Below are 21,308 nucleotides of genomic sequence, written 5' to 3' on the forward strand. Positions count from 1 at the left end.
TGCTAGGGTGCGTCTAGATTTCTAGCTACATCAAACTGGTAAAAATCAAATAACTGTCTCGACCTTTATATCAGCGTCTAAATGAATTGGCAGAATAATGTAAAGGGTGTGGCTTAGAATTTTATAGTTTGTGTTCAGAACCAGTGATGATGTGTACCTTAATATACACCTAGATCATTACAGATAAAAGAGTTGGAATGAAATAAAACTTTTTTCTTAGTTCCCCTGGCCCAATTCCGCCTAATCATTTTTCTACATTTAAGCATTTATTTGTTATAATAAATCCATAAATCATCCAATCATGTCACTATCCATCTCCATTAATACCTCATGTGAATGTGGACCCAAAGACTGGGTCATTTACCTCCACACAATGTATAGTTAAGACATTATGTTGCATCTACCCTATCTTTTTTTGCATTTGTGGAAATTCAGGATGACAACCATTTAGCCAGAATAAACATACATGTAACAATACAAGTGGATTTCATTAACTTCTGTTTCATGTACATCTTGAAGATTGCAAAAACACAAAAGTTTGAAAAAAAATGTTAATGGGGTGTACAGGGGAGGAGTTTATGCAGTTTATTTTAGGCGAATTCTAGCATTTTTTTTGTGTTTACTTGAGCTGTTAAGCATCAGACATGACCTAATCATGGGAATCTTTTTTCTAAATTCCCCATGAAAAGACAAAAATGAAATGGGTTGAATGGTCTCTGTGGGATGTATAGTTCAGGAGTTATGTTGATTTGAAGTTTTCATGTTTTACAGTGAAAAATCCAGGCCCGCCATAATAAATGGCTAAAAAAAACATACATGGGACAATAATTGGCGTTGAGGACAAAAAATCCATTAACTAGACACCTTAAGGATTACAAAAAACTAGGTTAAAAAAATATATCTTTCGGGTGCATGGGACCCCCCCTTCCTACTAGACTAGAACTGATATATTTGTGCACATGACCAAATGTACAGTATGTACTTTGGGCTGTTCTGAATATGTTTTTCTGAGTTTAAGCCCTGGTTATTGATTAAGAAGACGTACCCTCACACTAAAATGTCTCTTGCCTAGATGTGAGAAATGTTTCCATATCACCCTAAGCCACCCAGAGCTGAGTCCTTTTCCCCTGAGACACAGTCTCACCTTCACAAGGGGCTCTGCTGCTGTTATTGTTGGGGTTCCCGAAGCCTTCGGGGCAGGTGCAGGTGTAGCTGCCTAGGGTGTTTGTGCAGGTGCCGAGTGTGCCACACACTGGAGGAATAGCCACACACTCATTCACATCTGAACACAGAACACACACACACACACACACACACACACAGACACACACACACACACAGACACACAGACACACACAGACACACACAGACACACACACACAGACACACACACACACATACACACACACACACACACAGACACAGACACAGACACACACACACACACACACACACACACACACACACAGAGACACAGACACACACACACAGAGGACATTGTAAGTATAAATTCACTTCACTATTTAAAAAAAAAAAAAATCTTTTTAGCCTTTGCATTCACTAATGAGGTTTCTCTTGAGAGAGAGAGAGAGAGAGAGAGAGAGAGAGAGATGAGTAGCATACAGTGTTCTCCAAAAGTATTGGAACACATGCTTAAAGTTAAATATAAAATAATATTTTACAAATTGATCTTAAAGGTAGGGTATGGAATTAGCTTTTTTGGTCATTTTTGCAAAATCACTTGAAATCCTATTCCTAACCCACTTACAGCCACTGAGTTGGAAGCACTGAAATGGAAATTAAACATGTCAATCATCTGCGGAACGGGCAGGGCTCGAAAAACTCCAGCCAATAGAATTCTAAACCCCATACCATCATTTCACAGCTCAACGGTCTTCCTCTTCCTCCTCCCCCTCCCCCCCGCACGCGCGACCCGTTCGTGCACACAGCACGAAAGCTGTTGACTGCGAGTCAGTGCTGAAACGAAAGTAAATAGGCCTGCTACACGTCCCATAATGTTCCTCTCAAGTTGTGTCGCTTCATTTCTATACATACTAAAGCAGCGGATACCTACGGAAACTCAATCACCCACGTAATAAATAAGCTATGTAGCAAAAATTACATTTTACCGTGACTCGAAGAGTGTTGTAAACATGAAATCGAAACTTAACCGCTTGGAGCTACAGTGGAATAGGCGAACCAGCGGGCCAGCACTAAACTCGGATAGCCTATTTCAGAAGATAAACGCCCTGGTAAGAACCAAACCAAATTCTGTTCATACACACCTATGGCTACTGAAAGATGTAAGGTAGCCTATATCAAATGTTATTTTGGTGTATTAAAATGCATCGTTGTTTTAGAATTTCCGAACGAAAGGGCTGGTAGACTGTGCTTTTACCATAATGTAGGCCTAGGCTATAAAATCATCTACCTTGTCTGATTTGTGGAACTATTACCTACAACCCTTTGGAGGTGAATAAAGAATGTAATTGGGGAAGTTGATGTGGGCGATTGTATGGAGACTAGAGCTCATAGTGCTGACGCCAGGCTGGCATTTCATTTAGCCTGGCTCGCTCTCGCGCATAATTTTCGTAGTGCATGGAGGGCGGGACTTGAGGTTGTATGTATTCAAATTCTGCCGGCCGTTTTGCGAATTCCGTACCCAACCTTTAATGCCTTAAATGAAACAATGAGGAAATAGTCAACCTTTAAGAACATCAATTTTCTTTGTGAATGAATAATGTATTGTAAATAAATAAATGTTTTCCTTAAAATACAGGGGTCATAAGTATTGGAACGCCCATGTTACATTCCCATAGAGGATTTTTATTTTTATTTTTAAAATAAAAATATTTCATAGATCCAGGACACTATGCACCCTGATAAATTCCCCTTGGCCTTATAAAAAATAACCCCACATCAACACTATACCTTCACCATACTAAGAGTTTGGCATGCTTTATGTCAGTTATTAACTGCTAACTAATTAGCTGGTTTCATTCTCATTGAGCTCAATGCAATTCAAACCAGCTAATTACGTAGCTAACAGCTAATAACTGACAAAGCATGCCAAACCCTTTTAAGGTTGAATATTTCCTCATTGTTTCATTTAAGGCATTAAGACCAATTTCCAAAAGATGATTTTATATTTAACTTTAAGCATGTGTTCTAGTACTTTTGGAGGGCACTGTAGATAAATATATATTTTTACCTTCACAGACCATGCCACATTCACCATAGCCCTGCCTAAAACCATCACGGCACACACACTTGTAAGAGCCAGGTGTGTTTTCACAGATCTGTCTGGAGCCACAGGCATGACTTCCGTCCCTACACTCATCTATGTCTGCAGAGAGAGAGAGAGAGAGAGAGAGAGAGAGAGAGAGAGAGAGAGAGTAATTTTACAACACGTCCATGATCACCCTAATTCAGTCTTGAACTAGAACAAAGAATTTGAAGTTAGCTTTGCTTTTCAGCTACAGAGCTTTTTTTTTCAACAGGCCTGGAGTCAAAGGAGTGAGGGACTACTTTTTGAAAAGATCAAAACATTGAAATAATAATAATAATAATAATAATAAAAAGAAAAAAATCACACAATTTTCGTTTCATTCCACACCTATGCAATCCAAATTTAATCCTGTCCACAAACCGTCAGGAAGTTCGGCCTGGACTTAGTCTGGCTATCACCATACTGAGCTCAATTTTTTTAAGATTGAGCATTAGTATGGGGAGTCTGTGCGTCATTTCTACTACACAGGAGGCGTGATCAATGGGCATACTGTAGTTCAAATGACCTTGTACACTTGGATAGTCCAATCAGACCAACGATCCGGTGCATCTTTTGGATAAGCTAGTTTGTGATTGGGCCCAAAAGTTGTGGACAGGAAGCAGGGCAGATAGATGTGAGGTTTCAGCCAAGCCCTATAGGTTGCAGCCGAAATCCAAATTCGCCGGCAGGTAGTCTGGCCTCTCTGCCCTCTGCCCATATGAAAACTGGTCGCACCAATCAAATTGTCTGTGTGTGTGTGTGTGTGTGGTGGTGGTGGGATTTAGCCATCACATTATGTAACATCAATGCAGTAGCTTAAATAAAAAAAAATGAATAGAAAACAGCAATTAAGGCATTTGTTGAGAAGAAGAATGTTTTTGCTGTTCTACCTTTACGGTAGGATGTTGTTGCTCTGTTTGGTTAATTGTGTGCTGGCTACAGGAGGCTAGTGGAATCCATTAATTTGACATAAAAAGTCATAATTAAAATATATATTTATATATATAAAAAAACAGGTCTATGGTTGATTGGTCTCCAATCAATTGTACACCACCACAATGCCTGTCTTCAGATTTAGACATAGATATCATAATCATCCAATATCCCAATTTTGATTTTGTGTGGATGCACTTACCTTGGCAATAGAAATTGTCTGTTATGAACAGCTTCTTTATATGTGATACATATCCTGGATTGCATCTGCAGTAGTAGCTTCCTATGGTGTTGACACACGTGGCCTTAAGACCACAGACAGGATCTCTAGACTCGCATTCATTCACATCTTAGTTGTTGTCATGTAAACAAAAGATATAAAAGTCTGTTGAAAACGAATTGAAAGAAATGTTGTTTTAATAGTGAATAAGCATGTTATTATTATTTTTATTATTTTACCTTCACAGGGAGATTCACCAGATCCCTGCCTAAAACCGTCACGGCACACACACTTGTAAGAGCCAGGTGTGTTCTCACAGGTCAGATTGCCACAGGCATGACCTCCGTCCCTACACTCATCTATGTCTGCAGAGAGAGACAGAGAGAGAGAGAGAGAGAGAGAGATTTCACAACAGAGCTTTGCTTTTTCTCTGTACTCTGTACTCTTTTTTTCAACAAGCCTGGAGTCAAAGGAGTAAGGAGCTAATTTTTGGAAAAAAAATAATAATAAAAAAAAAATATATATATATATATATATATATAAATAAATAACATTAAAAACAAGCAAACAAACAAACAAAAACACCTACACATGTGCAATCATATAGCTCAAATTTCACCTTGTCCGCAAAAAGTCAGGACATTAAGTCTGGCCTTTCTGCCTGTATGAAAACTGGATGCACGAATCAAATCGTCTGTGCTAGCTTACAGCATTTTTTTTATTTATTTTTTATTTAACCTTTATTTAGCCAGGATTGTCCCATTGAGACTGAGCGTCTCTTCTGCCAGGGAGTCCTGGTCAAAATGGCAGCCAAACAAATAGTTCCAGACACAAACACATATGGTGATGAGCGTACTTCAGTTGAGCAAAAAGGCTGTCGACAGAGAAGCTAAATGTTTACATTTAGCCATCACATCTGTAACGTAAATGCAATAACTCTGAAAATGAAAAGAGCTATGATTGGTTAATTGTGTGCAGAGGCATTTTTCTCTTTGTATCGGTAACACGCCCCATAAAAATCATGCTGTGCCAGACTCAAATTCTGAACAGCATTGAATCTGGCTACATCAGGCTATGTACTCCATGAATTTGAATAAAGAAGTTATGCAAAAACAAAAATGGTTTTGAGAGCCTATATTTTTTAAAAAAACATGTTCACGACGTATGTGACTGCACTTACCTTGGCAATGGAGATCATCTGTTACAATCGCAAACTCTGAGGTTTTATTTGATACATATCCTAGATCACATCTGCAGTAGTAGCTGCCTATGGAGTTGAAACACTTGCCCTTAAGACCACAGACAGGATCTTCAGACGTGTGACATTCATTCACATCTGAGTCGTTGTCATGTAAAAAAAGGATGTAAGAGTCTGTCTGTTGAAAAGAAATCTAGAGAAATATCAATTTTTTTTATAGTCAATAAGCATTTTTTTTTTCTTTACCTTCACAGGTCAGTTCACCAAATCCCTGGCTAAAACCCTCAAGGCACACACACTTGTAAGAGCCAGGGGTGTTTTCACAGGTCTGACTGAGGTTGCATTTATTTGATCCATCCACACACTCATTTATATCTGTGGAGAGGGATAAAGCAGAACATTCTAGAAACAAGTCTGTGGTTGCATATAGTGATATGGCTGCATGCATCCATGCTCTTTGAGATAGGTCTGCAAAAAAACCCTATAAGTAGCTAATCAGGAAGCCCCCTCTATCAATCTCTCTCGCTATGTCATGCAGTGATGTAGTCTAGTTAGCTATAGCGGGTACTGTGATGTAGCCTAGATAGCTGTAGTGGGTAGCCTACTGTGATGTAGTCTAGTTAGCTGTAATGGGTTTACTGTGATGTAGTCTAGTTAGCTGCAATGGGTTTACTGTGATGTAGCCTAGTTAGCTGTAGTGGGTATACTGTGATGTAGTCTAGTAAGACTGTGTCGAGTGGGAGTTATAGGGGGATATGTGGAATATTCCCGCATGTCTGTCTTTGAGGATCTGTTTCCCAGACTACAGCGGCAGTATGCGTAGCATGTGTAGCTATTGATGCATTTGGTGTTCAATAAGAATATTAACTATAAATACATGAATGTGAATACATGTACAAATCTGCTGAAACCTTTGAACAGTATTTCAGACTGTGAGGAAGTCACAGCCCATTTCCTCATTGACTGTGACCAGTCACAAATACCCACATGCATAATCTTGATGTGAAAGCTTTCTTCTCCCTTGATGCAAACCACTGACATTAAACAACAACAAACAAACAAACAAACAAACAAACAACAACAACAAACACATTGTTTTTTATGAACTCAAATTAGCCAATCAATAGCAATAGCGGTACTGCCATCCTTACCTACGCATTCTTCACTCTGAAAGACAAATCCCTTTTCGCATATTCCACTCACATCAATAATCAAACATAGGCCTGTGACAAACACAAGGACACACAGTACCAAACAGGTCAGAACAAACACACAATTATAATCCAGTGCACTAGTTCTTAAAATGACCAAATTGCTCCTCACTGTACTTTTTTGAGACATGTTGCTGTCAAATTGAAAATGTGCTTCAATTTTCCATGAAATATTCAAATCATTAACAGTTGATATGTTGTCTTTGAACTATTCTCGATTAAATATAGGGTTGCTATGATTTGCAAATCAAAGACTTCCATTTGTTTCCGGAAGTTAGGTTTTACACAATCCTGGCTCTCTAAATGTACTTTCTGAACATCCACAGAGATGTGTCTTACAACCTAGCAGATAAGGTAATATCTCATAGCTGGCATTCATGCACACACACACACACACACACACACACACACACACACACACACACACACACATACTGTACACATACACGCACACACGCGCACACGCGCACACACGCACACACGCACACACGCACACACACACACACACACACACACACACACACAGCAATGCCAGATATTGGTGAAATGATGGTACAAAAAGGTCTCAATTCTGGTCCAAGGTATATTATACAACTATAATGCATATACTATACATAAACAGATGTTAAAATGTTAGAATGGTTTGAGTATGTTAGCCAACAGCTACATTTCAAAAGATAAGCATCTCCGGGAAGTGGCACTGAAATGGACTTACAACAGAAGACTTGCAACTCTGTCTCTCTCTCTCTCTCTCTCTCTCTCTCTCTCTCTCTCTCTCTCTCTCTCTCTCTTTCTCTCTCTCTTAGAATGGGTCAATGTATTGCAGGTCAGATTTGAACAGCATATTTGATACATCCAATAGTGAACAGACAGCTATTCATATAGACAGCTAGCCAATGGTCTGGTACTCACCTAGTATGAAGAGCATGACTTTAGTTTCCATACAAGCGGTCGGGACAGTTTGTGAAATGGTTCATTTCAGTGATGAATTAAGGCTGATTAATCTAACTTGCTGGTTAAGATTGGGAGCCAGACAGGGGAAGGAGAATCTATATCTGTTGTGTCTCTATGGTCCTTGCCCATACTGTATGAAAGAAGCAGGAAGTGACATCATTGTCACCACCCACCTCGCCGGTGTTACTTCATTGAAGATTTCATCTGATTTACCACAACTGAAGTTACTTCATCTGAGATGGAGCAAAAACATGTGGGCACTGACACACACACACACACACACACACAGACAGACAGACAGACAGACAGACAGGCAGACAGACAGACAGACAGACAGACAGACAGACACACACACACACACACACACACACACACACACACACACACACACACACACACACAGAGTGCCATGCTTTCTGAATAAAAAGCTGCATTTATATTGCTTTGATTTTACCTCATTGCTTTTTCTTTTTATAGGTGCAGAGGTAAACATTTCTCAAAGATGTCTCTCAATCTGCAGTGTGACCGCATTTGCAACAGACATCTTGCAACAGCCAGTTTGTCCATATCCCTTTTATCTGCCGCCTACACACTCAACACACACAAGAGGGAAGAACTAGACAGACATTCTTTCACTCCTTTTATCTATTGTTTTATTTGTATATATATATATATATATATATATACTACAAGTCTTATTCCATCTATACTACTCACAAAAAGTCAGGGATAATTGTCTCTCTGGTGAACATTGTTGGCTTTTGTTTCAATGAATTGTTTGAGATGATGAAATCACCATTGCATGCTTACTTAAATATTACACTTCCTTGATATAATACCACTGTAGCTTGAACACTTAACATTTTCTGTACATTTCACCCAAAAGCCAAATACCTATTGATTATTATTATGTGTAATACTGTGTAATCATTGATTATTATTAAATGTATTTAGAAAAAAATGCTAATTTTGGCCAGCAAACTTCTGTCTCAGCCAGTTTCTTTAAATCATTTTTTGAAAATGTGACAGCAAAGTTGACAAATGTGTTAATAAATCAAAGTAGGAAAAGAATAACAGCAACTTCGCACACACAATATATGATTGAACATACTGTACTGCACTTACATTGTGGATTATGTTGCAATATTGGGGTGTGAGTAACTAAAGTCAACTGGTTAAACAGGAATCAAAACAAACAAACAAACAAACAACAAAAACTAAACACATGTTAGAAAATCTCATACATGGTACTCCAGTCTACAAGAACGTACTGTATGTGATGTCTGATATCATTTTTATTGTATCAGTTTTGGTGTCAAGTCTTACTGGGTGAGAGTACCGGTGTCAATACTACAGGCGGATGGAAACCAACATAGTTCCTGTTTTCAAGAGAGGAACTAAACTCTTCTCAATCTGCTCAGTCAGAGCAGGTTCTAAGGGCCTAGCACTGACAGAGGGCCCGCAGAGAGCACCTATATATTATAGGGGGCAGTGCCCCTGCCTCTACCTTGAAGAGCAGGACTCCAAAACGAGCACATGACTCTGCTACACCGGCCATGCAAGTGCTGTGGGCTGAAGGTCACCTGGTAATGACCCACACTGTCAGAGGAGTCTGACTGGGGCGCTGTGGATGCAGGACCTGTTGAACACTATTTTTATGCCCTCAGTTGGCACCGATTGGCCCAAAATGGGTCTCTGGCTCATGGACTATGTGGCCCACTGAGTGTTTGTCTTGAGGGAAGAATGTGTTCCAGTGGAGGGGGTTTTGACCTGTTGGGGTTGATGCTGTGAAATTAACAGGTTGTGCAATTACATAATCAAAGGATTTTAATAAAATATGTTATGTGTAATGACAACTATGAACATATGCTATAAATTAACAAAAAATATTCAGAGATGTCTAAGCCATCCAACCCATGCATGCTTTCACATGAATCCCTATGAATAGATTGCATACTCATAATGAACAGGCAAAATACAAATGTTGCCCTCCCATCAATCATCTACAGCCTATGGGCAGTCCAAAGACTAGTCTAAGTCAGTGTGTTAGAAACAGAATAGTCTAAGTCAGTGTGTTAGAAACATGTAATTCATTCTTGGTCAAATGTCTGCATAAGTAGCCTTAACAAATGTCACACAACGTATGTTTCCTATGACTTGTTCGCATAACTTTTAGACCTATGTGGTATCCGTGTGTTTCATGTTCGTTGTGTTGTGTTTCGCAGTGCCCAAAATGCTCCCAATTGGAAAGCACACATCCGCAAAAAACACATTGTCACAGCTTTTACGTGTTACCGAGGCTCCTGTCTGGGCCTATGGCACTTTTTGTCAACGAATTGCACGGTCTTATAATCATTATGTGCAAGTTTTCCTCACAAAACTCGGACTGACTGCAACCTCTCCACCTAGAGGCCCAAAGTTCGCAGTTCGTTGCAAACGTGATGAAGGGCAACCATAATGCCCTATATATTCCTTTGAATGTGTAGGCTGTGCTCTTCACTACAGACTTCGTCGTGTTGGTAAATGTAGTGTCGCTACTTATATTTCTTACAAAGAAGTGTGTGGAGAAAACACAAGTGATCTCTCCGCCACAGAACGGCCGGGGCAGCTCTACCTCCGCTGAGTCTAAATGGTTCTCATGTTAGTTATAAATCCAGCCCACCAGGTTCAGTAGGGACTTATTCATTCAGGCATTTCGAGTTGTCTGTGCGTGAAACCTAAACGATACGATGGCAGAAACGGCTCCAGCTCCCGCCGCGGCCCCAGCAAAGGCCCCCAAGAAGAAGGCGCCCCGACCCAAGAAGACTGGCCCAAGTGTGAGCGAGCTCGTCACCAAGGCCGTCTCTGCCTCTAAAGAGAAGAAGGGAGTCTCTCTGGCTGCGCTGAAGAAGGCTCTGGCAGCTGGTGGATACGACGTGGAGAAGAATAACGCTCGTGTCAAGGTGGCCATCAAGAGTTTGGTAACAAAGGGAACTCTAGTCCAGACTAAAGGGACCGGCGCCTCCGGCTCCTTCAAACTGAACAAGACGGTGGAAAAGAAGCCCGCAAAGAAGGCAGCTCCTAAAGCCAAGAAACCAGCAGCGAAGAAGCCTGCCGCGGCCAAGAAGCCCAAGAAGGCAGTAGCCAAGAAGCCCGCGGCTGTCAAAAAGTCCCCGAAGAAAGCAGCCAAGAAGCCCGCTACACCGAAAAAGGCAACGAAGAGCCCGAAGAAAGCCAAGAAGCCCGCTGCACCCAAGAAGGCAGCGAAGAGCCCCAAGAAAGCAAAGGCAGCGAAACCCAAGACTGCGAAACCCAAGGCGGCGAAACCAAAAGCTGCCAAGCCCAAAAAGGCTGCACCCAAGAAGAAGTAAATGTTACGCGCTTACTTCTGCTGTATTTCAGCAAGTGGACATGAAGGCTCTTTTCAGAGCCACCCAAAAGCTCTCTGAATGCAATTATTCTATCAGTGCCTGCTAGTATGCAAAACCATTTCTGTTAACAGTACACGTACACTTTTCGCAGTTGTCCATTATAACTTCCCAAACCCTATTAGTCCACATGCTACCCGAAATTAAGAAAAAGTAAGTGGAATGAAACAGTGTTAAGACAATTCAGTAGGGACTAGGCTAATGGGTTATGTGTGCATATTTAAAATGCTTTATATTTGGCTTTATTACGGTAACACAACATTCCTTCTTCCGAGTGCAACAGATCATCCAAGCATGAAACAAAATATCCAAACCCAAAATATAACAATTCCAGCATGTTACATTCTAATAGCCAGTGTCGGTGCCAAATGTGCCCAAGTATCTAAGGAAGCCTCGTTGGTTTACTGGGTGTTAAGTTGAACCACTAAAATTAACTTTAATTTGACCTGGGATATCACTTATTTTACACGCCACCCGTTAAAGGTAGGGTATGGAATGAGCTTTTTTGGCCATTTTTGCAAAATCACTTGAAATCCTATTCCTAACCCACTTATAGCCACTAAGTTGGAAGCACTGAAATGGAAATTAAACACGTCAATCATCTGGGGAACGGGCAGGGCTCGAAAAACTCCAGCCAATAGAATTCCTCACCCCATACCATCATTTCACAGCTCGATCGTCAATCTAACGTCTAAAGGCACGTTTAGACTTGCTGTAGACAACGCGTTCGTGTACGCATCATGGCTGCCTCGCGTATTTTGCGGTCGTTTGGTGCGTCGGTCGTGCACGTCGTCGCAAGCGAACACGACGCGTCCGCGTGATGCAATACTGATAAGAAAGTAGGGGGCGATCACTCCAAAAAAAGGTGACTGCAAGATGCATTATCGACATCGAAGCTGGGGGCAATCATGAGAGTAAACAATGGCACATGGCCACATCCACATCTGACATTAGGCTACTAGTCTCCCCCTGGTGAAGACCTCCAGTAAGGTGTGTAATGCTGCAGCGAGTCTGTACACAGGACACAGCAGGTCGCACACGGGCGCATACGCTTACGCTTGGTCTAACGGCAAGTATAATCCCAGCCTTACTCCTCTTCCTACTCCCCCTCCCCACCGCGCGCGACCCTTTCGAAAGCTGGTGACCGCGAGTCAGTGCTGAAACGAAACCAACTGCCTGCTGCTGCACGTCCATGTTCCCCTCTTGTTGTGTCACTTCATTTCTATACAAACTAACTAAGGCAGCGGATACCTACGGAAACTCAATCACCCACGCAATAAATAAGCTATGTAGCAAAAATTACATTTTACCATGACACGAAGAGTGCTGTAAACATGAAATCGAAACTTAACAGCTTGGAGCTACGGTGGAATAGGCGAACCAACGGGGCAGCACTAAACTCGGATATTTCAGGAGATAATCGCCCTGGTAAGAACAAACCAGATTCTGTTCAAATATACACACCTATGGCTACTGAACCATATGTACTACAACCCTTTGGAGGTGAATAGCCTAAAGAATGTAATTGGGGAAGTTGATGTGAGTGATTGTATGGAGACTAGTCTAGAGCTCATAGTGCTGTAGACGCCAGGATGGCATTTCATTTAGCCTGGCTCGCTCTCGCGCTGCGCATTTGAATTGTCGCTCGTGCATGGAGGGCGGGACTTGAGGTTGTATATGTTCAAACTCTGCCGTCCGTTTTGCTAATTCCGTACCCAACCTTTAAGCTCTTTTGTGATTGCGCTGAAAAGGACTCAGGAGGCGGGAGCGCCAAAAAAAATCAAGATGATGTCACGCAACGGACTACACGTTGATTGGCTCTCTGCATGATGTTCTCAACCACTGAAACCCAAAGTAGCGCCGCCCTATAGAGGAATAAAAATCAAGCTTTGCAGTTGGCTTGCATTTCAGTTTTCAAACGGACTCTCAACAACAATTGAAAAATGAGTGGAAGAGGTAAAACTGGTGGCAAAGCCAGAGCAAAGGCAAAGACTCGTTCATCCAGAGCTGGACTTCAGTTCCCCGTTGGCCGTGTGCACAGGCTGTTGCGCAAAGGCAACTATGCCCAGCGTGTCGGCGCTGGTGCACCGGTCTACTTGGCTGCCGTGCTCGAGTACCTGACCGCTGAGATCCTGGAGTTGGCCGGTAACGCTGCCCGTGATAACAAGAAGACCCGTATCATTCCCCGCCATCTGCAGCTTGCTGTGCGTAACGACGAGGAGTTAAACAAGCTTCTCGGTGGTGTGACCATCGCTCAGGGTGGTGTGTTGCCTAATATCCAGGCTGTGCTGCTGCCCAAGAAGACCGAGAAGTCCAAGTAAATCTGCTCCCTCTATCGTTGAAACAAAGGCTCTTTTAAGAGCCACCCAAATACCAATAAAAAACAAATTCCAAACTTTTTCCTCATTGATTGCTTTTTGTAACTTCAACAATGTTTACTCGAGCAGTTCAGCAAACAGATTTTTTCCTCAAAACCTGACCATTCGTACCCTTCCAAAATGTCATGCACAAAATCACTGTCGTCTTTAGGTTTTATATAATCTTGTTTTATAATCTGTAAGACATAAGCCTGAAGAATGTAGACTATTCTTAGTGTATCACTCTGGATTCTTACTTTTATCATGAGCGGCTGCTGCGATATGTTGAGAGTGATGACGCAGGCTTGCAATTGCATTATTTCAATGAGGTGTGTGCGTGTAATATATATATACAAACAATAAGGCATTCCAGTTTGGGGGTTCCTGTTTATAAACACTCCGTTATTTGCGGTCTTTAACGTAGCACATATAAGCTATCTCAGGGCATTATTTTGTGCTAGTATAACGGCTCAGAAGTCTATTGTTTGCCGTGTTGTGCAGACTGCACTGATCGATTGAATGTTTCAGCGCATTTGTTTTACTTATCATTTACATTTTGTGAATAGTCAATCCTCACAATGATATAGGGCATTAATGGGTTGTCCTTTGTATTTTGAATTTCAGGCGGCACTTTTACGACCAATCAGCGGAGACCAACAACCTGACGTACACAGGGGGCAGGCTGAGACCGTAGGCTTTATATAGCCAAGTTCCGCAATTGTGTTCATTCTCTTCAACCCCGAAGAATACTACGTAGCAATGGCCAGAACCAAGCAAACCGCCCGTAAATCCACCGGAGGCAAGGCTCCGAGGAAGCAGCTCGCCACCAAGGCTGCGCGTAAAAGCGCACCAGCAACGGGTGGCGTGAAGAAACCTCACCGTTACAGGCCTGGCACAGTGGCTCTGAGAGAGATCCGTCGTTATCAGAAGTCCACCGAGCTGTTGATCCGCAAGTTGCCCTTCCAGCGTCTGGTCAGAGAAATCGCTCAGGATTTCAAGACCGACCTGCGCTTCCAGAGCTCTGCTGTCATGGCTCTACAGGAGGCTAGCGAGGCTTACCTCGTCGGTCTGTTCGAGGACACTAACTTGTGCGCTATCCACGCCAAGAGAGTGACCATCATGCCCAAGGACATCCAGCTGGCTCGTCGTATCCGTGGGGAACGTGCCTAAATGATTTAAATTCAGTAACCGAAAAGTTCAAAGGCTCTTTTAAGAGCCACCCAAATATATATAAAAAGCTGTTTTCCATATATATTAACTTGTGTTAAATGTAATACTAAATGCAAGAGAGACTAATGATAAAACACTCTCCGATCAAAGTGAGCACATCTCTCCTTTACACGAACTACAGTATAAGAAAAAAACAATGAGTCAAGGCTCGACATCGCTGCCGTCTTCCTTGTCGCAGGATTCATGGCTTCTTGTCTTATTCCGGTTTTATGGCACGGCCTAGACAACGCATGCATTCATATGAAAATAATTTGAAAACAATCAAGCGCCAAAACAATCACTAATGGTAGGTGCGACCCATCGGAGCTACAAAATGAGCTAAAGTCAGATCCTAAAAGGAGGATTGACTCATTATCCAACGAAATCGGCGGCAGAAATACACAAAACAAAATGAAAATCCATACTGAAAAGTCGCGTGTGCCATTACAAAGTCGTTAACAAGTTGGTGTCATAGTTACAAGCATAGGCCTACATGTGGCTTGACAGACAAGAACGTATAGGTGAATGCAGGTAAATCCTAGCAATATTTCTATATTTTAGTTCCTTATATTTTACTGTGAGTTTGACATTTCCCTTTGCAAAGTGCTGTAGAGGCCTATGTTGTCAACTGTAAAATGGCTGTCAACAAATGGCAGGGAAAACGGTACAGGACAATTTTTGTTTGTTTGTTTCCCTTATTCATTTATTTTTCTACAGTAGAGTTTTGTTGATTAATGCATCAATTGCTCATCATGGTACTTAAGGGTTAACTGTAACCATTTTTAAGGCCGTTTATAACGCACCAAATCAACAGGCCACCTGTTCACCATTCACCATTCAAATCAACAGGCCACCTGTGCACCATTCAACAGCCTCAGAAAATGGTTAACCCCAAAGTGCCCTAATGATAATACGAAAAATACCCCAAAGGGACTGCGAAAAACACTTATGGTTTTGTTTTTTTTGTATTTGGTATTTGCCATACAGTTCGAAGGATTCCCATCATTCAGAAGAAAAGTGAGGTAAAGTGAAACAAAAGAAGGTGCTGCACTGTAAACCGATAATCTGTGGGTGGTGCTAAACCTCTCCATTCTGCCTGCTTCGATTGAAAACGACCAACCGTGGCTGGGTATTCGATATCGGAGGGAAATTACAGAAAGATTCTGGCCGTGGGCGTGTAAAGTCAAGCTGTGCTGTATTTGCATATGATTTGACACAAGTACCGAGTAATTGGATGAACAGCCCTACTCTTCCATTAATACTTGTCTTGAAGATGTAGTCAGGTGCATTTATGCATTTAGCAGACTAACAGTAACTTACATTTGTCAAATATCTATTACTTCAGGGCCATGTCTCCCCTATGGAAGTGATAGCTTACATTGTGACAATATATCAAGTCAGTGATGTTTGTGTGGTATCTAGGTTAGTTACATATTTGTTCAAATGAGTAAACAAGCATCACCCTAATTAATACAAACAGATAATTCTCCATTGTGTTGTCTTAGATATATATTTTTCCTTGCCCCTGTTACTTGGAATGTTTAACACACTGTAAAGCGCCATGAGACATGTGTAATGTTTTGGCACTCCATAAGTTAAATTAAATTAAATATAGGCTATATAAAATTAAATGATGTATTTATGTTTCAGGTGTGAGGGTTGAATCTCCATGCATTGCAAGTTTTGCAGTTTTTCTGCTGACCAAGACGGCCTTGTTAGACATCATCAGCTTTGCCACAAGAGACATCACACCATTGGCCGTGTGTACACTCTGACTGTGTGGACCGTCAGATCATCAGCATATGACCGTCAGATCATCAGCATATGCTAATATCTTAATTTTAATTTTAGGGTTTAAATCCACCCCATTTAGCTGGGTATCCTGGTTAATGTTTCTTATTAGAGGGCTGATTGCAATTATACAAAGCTGCGCTAAGTGGGCAGCCTTGTTTTACTATTAACTAAGAAAGGATCTGTTAATTCACCATTAATTTTTCCTTGTACTACTGATGTATGGTACAGAAGTTTTATGAGATTAATAAAACTCTCTGGCAAACCAAACCATTCCAACACTTTCCACACATACTCTCTCGATATAAAATCAAATGCCTTTTTTTTGGTCTAAGCCTACAATATAGAAGCCCCTACTTGATCTCCCATCGCAGATATCTCTTATGGTGCTTAGATTATCCCATATATTGCGGCCTTTAATTGCACAGGTTTGTTCCTCTTCAATATTTTGTAGTAACGGTTCAAGCCTTTTCATTAATATCTTAGCAAAAATCTTGTAGTCCACATTCATAATAGTCAGATGCCTATAGCTGTTAATATCCAACTTGTCGCCTTTCTTCTATAAAAGGGACATAGTGCCATGATAGAATGATTAGTGTCCTGATGTAATACCTTCGTTGAAAACTTTCTTCAGAATTCCTGCCAGTATGTTAATAGACATGTGATAGAATTCTACTGGGAACCAATCAGGACCAGAAGTCTTACTTTTATTAAGGCAGTTGATGGCACTCTCTACCTCCACAGAGGAAATCGGATTTGCAAGCTGTTCCTGCAGAGGATTTCTCACGATGGCTTTACTTCCTAAAAAATGTAGTAACTTAATCTCTGTTAATAGTAATTGAGCCATACATGTCCTCTAGTTGGGCCTTTGTTTCGAACTTGATTTCATAGATGTGCATAATCCATTTGGGGTTTTTATTTTTTCAATCCAGGTCTGTTCCTTTCTGTTTTTAAAATTATTAATAGAAATTTGGTCAGATACATAGATTCTGTCGATCCGTGTTTTTGTGTTTGGATCTTGTTATGTTTGGCACTGCGTGCTGATTGGGTTTTGGAGTTTCAGTTTGTCACGTCAGACGTGAGTTAGGAAGTGGTGTGATGTATGTTGTCAGACTAAATGGAGTAGTTACGCTCCGACTACAGCTCTGCAAGTCGTGTCGGTTTATTCCCGTGACATTGGCGACGAGGATGGCTGGCTGTTCTCTACCTCCTCCACCCTCTCCTTTCCTGGCTCTACCCGGAGAACCTCCCGTGCCATGGATTCGTTGGATCGGTTCGTTTATCTCCTTGCTGCCGGCTTGGAAGACGTGTCCGACGGGACTTTCTTGGTGTCATAAATCACGCAGGACACATGCTGCTACTCAGGTAGTTTACTGAAACCGAAACTGAAGTGCATCACATACATGTCAGGGGTCAACCAATCAGGAATCAACATCATTAATTCAGATACTATTATTACACTTGGAGCAGAAGGACAACGAGTGTTCGGTACTTTTGCTAAAACCACAAAATATGACGAAGCTGTGAAACTACTCAAGGAGCATTTTGCAGCACCACAGAGCGCTCTTCTCCGTCGTGTTGTGTTCTGGCGGCGACATCAAAGAGCGGGTGAGTCTGTGTCCCAATACGTGGCTGACCTAGGAGGCTTAGCTAGCCTCTGCAAATTTAAGACACTGCAAGATGAACTGATACGTGACCAACTCATCTTACACACTAATTGTGACAAAATTAGGGACAAACTGCTGTTGGAAAATGATGACCTGACATTAGCCCAGGCCCTTAAGATAGCACTACAAGTGGAGTCTGCATTAGAATGCGCTGCCAGTCTGTCTTCTCCCGCCTCTCTGCCTCTGCATGATCAGACAGTGGATACAGCACAGCCACGAACGGCCTCCATCAGCCCTATTAGCAGCCCAGACAAGATACAAGTAGCCTCACAAGCCTGTGAGAGGTCACAACAGCCATGTGGTAACTGTGGTTCTCTACAGTTGCCTGTACGCAACGGGGAGAAGTCCCTACCGACATTCACTTTCCATGTGTCACGCCATGGGACCAATCTACTTGGCCTTGACCTCTTCAACGGCCTGGGATTCACCCTACTGGATACAACAGGCTCATAAATCCACACTGTCGCCACCCCAGAGCACCAACAGTGGCCAACATTGTTTGACGGGGTGGGTTGTCTCACTGCTTTTGCCCACCAGTCCCTGGTAGACCATACTGTAACACCAGTGGTGCAACCACTCCGCCGTTCGCCTCTAACACTGCGGGGTGACATCTCATCTGAGCTACGGCGCATGCTAGATGAGGACATAACTGAACGTGTAAATGCTTCGCCGTGGATATCCGACCTGGTGTTGGCGAAAAAGAAGACAGGAGGCCTGCGCATCTGCGTGGACCTCAGAGCTGTAAATAAGGCCATAATACCTGATCGCTACCTGTTGTAAAGGCCATTGACTGTATAATGTAGAAACAGCGCCCTCCTCAGGTTTGGGGTATATTTATAGTAAATGCAGGAAGCTGTAATTAGATTAGTGAGTAGAGTTCGTTTTTTGGAGGTCAGTCAAGACATCGTGTTTGCTGAGAAAGCACTTTATGTTCGTGACTGAATTCGTGACTGTGTTTGTTACTGTGTGCGTACATGAGAAGGGTGAGTTTGCAACTCTTATTTCCACTTACTGTAGGCATTTAAGATCTGAATTCGTTTCTAGGGAATTCTATTGATGTATGTAGCAACAATGTCGCTAATGAGTATGAGTCAGCATGTTTGTGAAGCTAACAGGGTAGCTTGCAATATCATTACTCTCCTAGCCACAAGGGCTACATATGGTTAGTATATTGTCTTGGTTAGCTAGGTAACTGCATTCATATGTTTATGCTTTGTAGCTTAAAATATCAAGTGTGTTATTTGAATTGAGAAGTTGTACTGAATGTATATGTTCTGTATGCCAATGTTCTGAATTGAATGTTGCTCATTGTGTCCACATTTGCTTATCTCTTTACAGAACCACACAGATACCCACACAGACACGCAGACACACAAATACACTTACACACCCCACGCATATGTATGCACTATCAAGCTGTAAATGGCAGTATTTGGATTGAATTGACCCCCCTGTGTATTGCTTAATTGAATACCAAGTAAAAGGAAGACCTCAGACTGGCTCCTGTTATATATGCTCTGACCGGCATACCGTGGCGAACATCATTTCCACCATTTTATTATACAGTCCTTATCAAACCCCGTCTACACTACCCTTTGCCAACAACAGAGGAGCTCACAGCTCAGTTCTATGGATCCACAGTTTTTTCAAAACTTGACCTCCGCCAGGGTTACCTCCAAGTTCCTTTACACCCTGATAGCCGCAACCTAACTGCCTTCATTACCCATGAAGGTGTCTTTCGCTACAAACGCATGGCTTTCGGACTGAGTTCCGCTAGTCCAAGCTGTTTTTAAAAAAAAAAAAAAAATCATGGCTTCCATTCTGGCAGGGATCCCGGGCGTGGCCTCTTATCTTGACGACATTGTTGTTCATGGAACCACCACTGCAGTGCACAACGAATGCCTCCACAGAGTGTTTACGGCATTAGCGGAGCACCACCTCACACTCAATGGAGACAAGTGTGTTTTTGGGGCCTCAGTCATCGAGTATGTGGGGTTCCACCTCTCAGCTGAGGGCATAAGCCCACTTCACTCGAACACAGAGGCCATCCAGCGAGTCCCTGAGCCCACATCACCAGCCCAGGTTTGCGTCCTTCCTGGGGATGACCGCGTATTATCTTCGGCTTTTGTACTCAGACACGACAGCTCCACTACGCAAGCTGTTGAAAAACGATGAGCCCCGGCTCTGGACGCCCTTCTGTGTCGAGGAGGTGCATCGCCTAAAGTCACAGCTCACTTCACCACCGGTCATAGCACACTTTGATCCAGCCAGCCCCACACTAGTCACTTTTGACGCCTCCGCTATCGCCGTTGATGCTGTGATGTCCCAACTCCAGGGGGGTGTGGAAAGGCCGATCGCTTTTGACTCTCGAGCACTCAGCCCTACAGAACAGCGTTACTCAGTAGGGGAGCGAGAGGCGCTAGCGTGCCTCTGGGCTTGTGAGCGGTGGCACATGTATCTGTACAGATGCAAATTCACCCTAAGAACAGACCACCAAGCACTCACTGCTCTCCTGGCCACGTCAGGCACTGGCCACAAACCACTTTGTCTGCACCGCTGGGCTGACCGCCTACAGCAGTACAACTATGGTCTGCAGCTCACACCAGGGCGTGACAATGTGGTGGCCGACCTGCTGTCACGTTCAATCCCTGCTCAACCAACACCTCCAGTTCAGGACCTTGAGCATGACCAAACAGAGCAGGACCTCATACAGCCTCTCCATACACCACTTCAGGAAACCGCGTGTCACTGCGTGAGCTGGTGGATGCTTCAGCAGTCGACCCTGTCCTCTGTGTAGTCAGCATGCATTAGACATGACTGGAACAACAGTGTTCCTAGGGGGCTCTGCACTGTGGTCCCGAGTGCCCTTCGTGCACGTGTTCTTGCTATGGCACACGAGGGTCACTTGGGCATAGTCAGGCTCAAACAACGGTGTGGAGACCTTGTTTGGTGGCCAGGGATTGACAGAGACATCAAGACCCTGGTCAGGGACTGCACCCCCTATCTCCTCAGTGGTAAGACCAGGGCCCCAGGCCCGCCCCCACCCATGGCCTTGAACTGGCCATCCCATCCATGGCAGCACCTACAATTGGA

The 21,308-nt window shown here is 42.7% G+C and overlaps 4 protein-coding genes across 7 annotated transcripts in view; 3 read left to right on the forward strand and 1 right to left on the reverse strand.

Moving 5' to 3' along the window:
* The window catches only part of LOC134087543 (adhesion G protein-coupled receptor E1-like), a 16,814-nt gene extending 8,915 nt beyond the window's left edge, over window positions 1–7,899 (reverse strand). The window contains exons 1-8 of one of the 4 annotated variants that reach the window (XM_062541117.1): window positions 7,743–7,899; window positions 6,771–6,842; window positions 5,866–5,994; window positions 5,602–5,688; window positions 4,661–4,786; window positions 4,404–4,550; window positions 3,212–3,346; window positions 1,145–1,282 (exon numbers count right to left, since the gene is read on the reverse strand). In XM_062541117.1, the coding sequence (XP_062397101.1) occupies window positions 1,145–1,282; window positions 3,212–3,346; window positions 4,404–4,550; window positions 4,661–4,786; window positions 5,602–5,688; window positions 5,866–5,994; window positions 6,771–6,842; window positions 7,743–7,773 (865 nt within the window). In that variant the 5' untranslated portion in view covers window positions 7,774–7,899. Of the gene's footprint in view, window positions 1–1,144; window positions 1,283–3,211; window positions 3,347–4,403; window positions 4,551–4,660; window positions 4,787–5,601; window positions 5,794–5,865; window positions 5,995–6,770; window positions 6,843–7,742 lie in introns of all 4 variants that reach the window. The other 3 variants (XM_062541108.1, XM_062541125.1, XM_062541133.1) reach the window with 3 other exon arrangements.
* Window positions 7,900–10,513: 2,614 nt separating this feature from the next.
* LOC134087771 (histone H1-like) lies at window positions 10,514–11,647 on the forward strand. The gene has a single exon (XM_062541497.1). The coding sequence runs from the start codon at window positions 10,514–10,516 to the stop codon at window positions 11,132–11,134; it is 621 nt and encodes a 206-aa protein (XP_062397481.1). The 3' UTR covers window positions 11,135–11,647.
* A 1,329-nt stretch (window positions 11,648–12,976) lies between these two features.
* LOC134087840 (histone H2A) lies at window positions 12,977–13,577 on the forward strand. The gene has a single exon (XM_062541630.1). The coding sequence runs from the start codon at window positions 13,135–13,137 to the stop codon at window positions 13,510–13,512; it is 378 nt and encodes a 125-aa protein (XP_062397614.1). The 5' UTR covers window positions 12,977–13,134; the 3' UTR covers window positions 13,513–13,577.
* A 730-nt stretch (window positions 13,578–14,307) lies between these two features.
* Window positions 14,308–14,732, forward strand: LOC134087806 (histone H3). Its single transcript, XM_062541567.1, has one exon. It carries the CDS (start codon window positions 14,308–14,310, stop codon window positions 14,716–14,718), a length of 411 nt encoding a protein of 136 aa, XP_062397551.1. The 3' UTR covers window positions 14,719–14,732.
* The last annotated feature ends 6,576 nt before the right edge of the window (window positions 14,733–21,308 follow it).

Source organism: Sardina pilchardus, chromosome 1 (assembly GCF_963854185.1).
Source record: "Sardina pilchardus chromosome 1, fSarPil1.1, whole genome shotgun sequence".
NCBI lineage: Eukaryota > Metazoa > Chordata > Actinopteri > Clupeiformes > Clupeidae > Sardina > Sardina pilchardus.

What these genes read in the sequence shown, in the direction of transcription:
- LOC134087771 (XM_062541497.1), top strand. Translation starts at nt 10,514, where the DNA reads ATGGCAGAAACGGCTCCAGCTCCCGCCGCGGCCCCAGCAAAGGCCCCC.
- LOC134087840 (XM_062541630.1), top strand. Translation starts at nt 13,135, where the DNA reads ATGAGTGGAAGAGGTAAAACTGGTGGCAAAGCCAGAGCAAAGGCAAAG.
- LOC134087806 (XM_062541567.1), top strand. Translation starts at nt 14,308, where the DNA reads ATGGCCAGAACCAAGCAAACCGCCCGTAAATCCACCGGAGGCAAGGCT.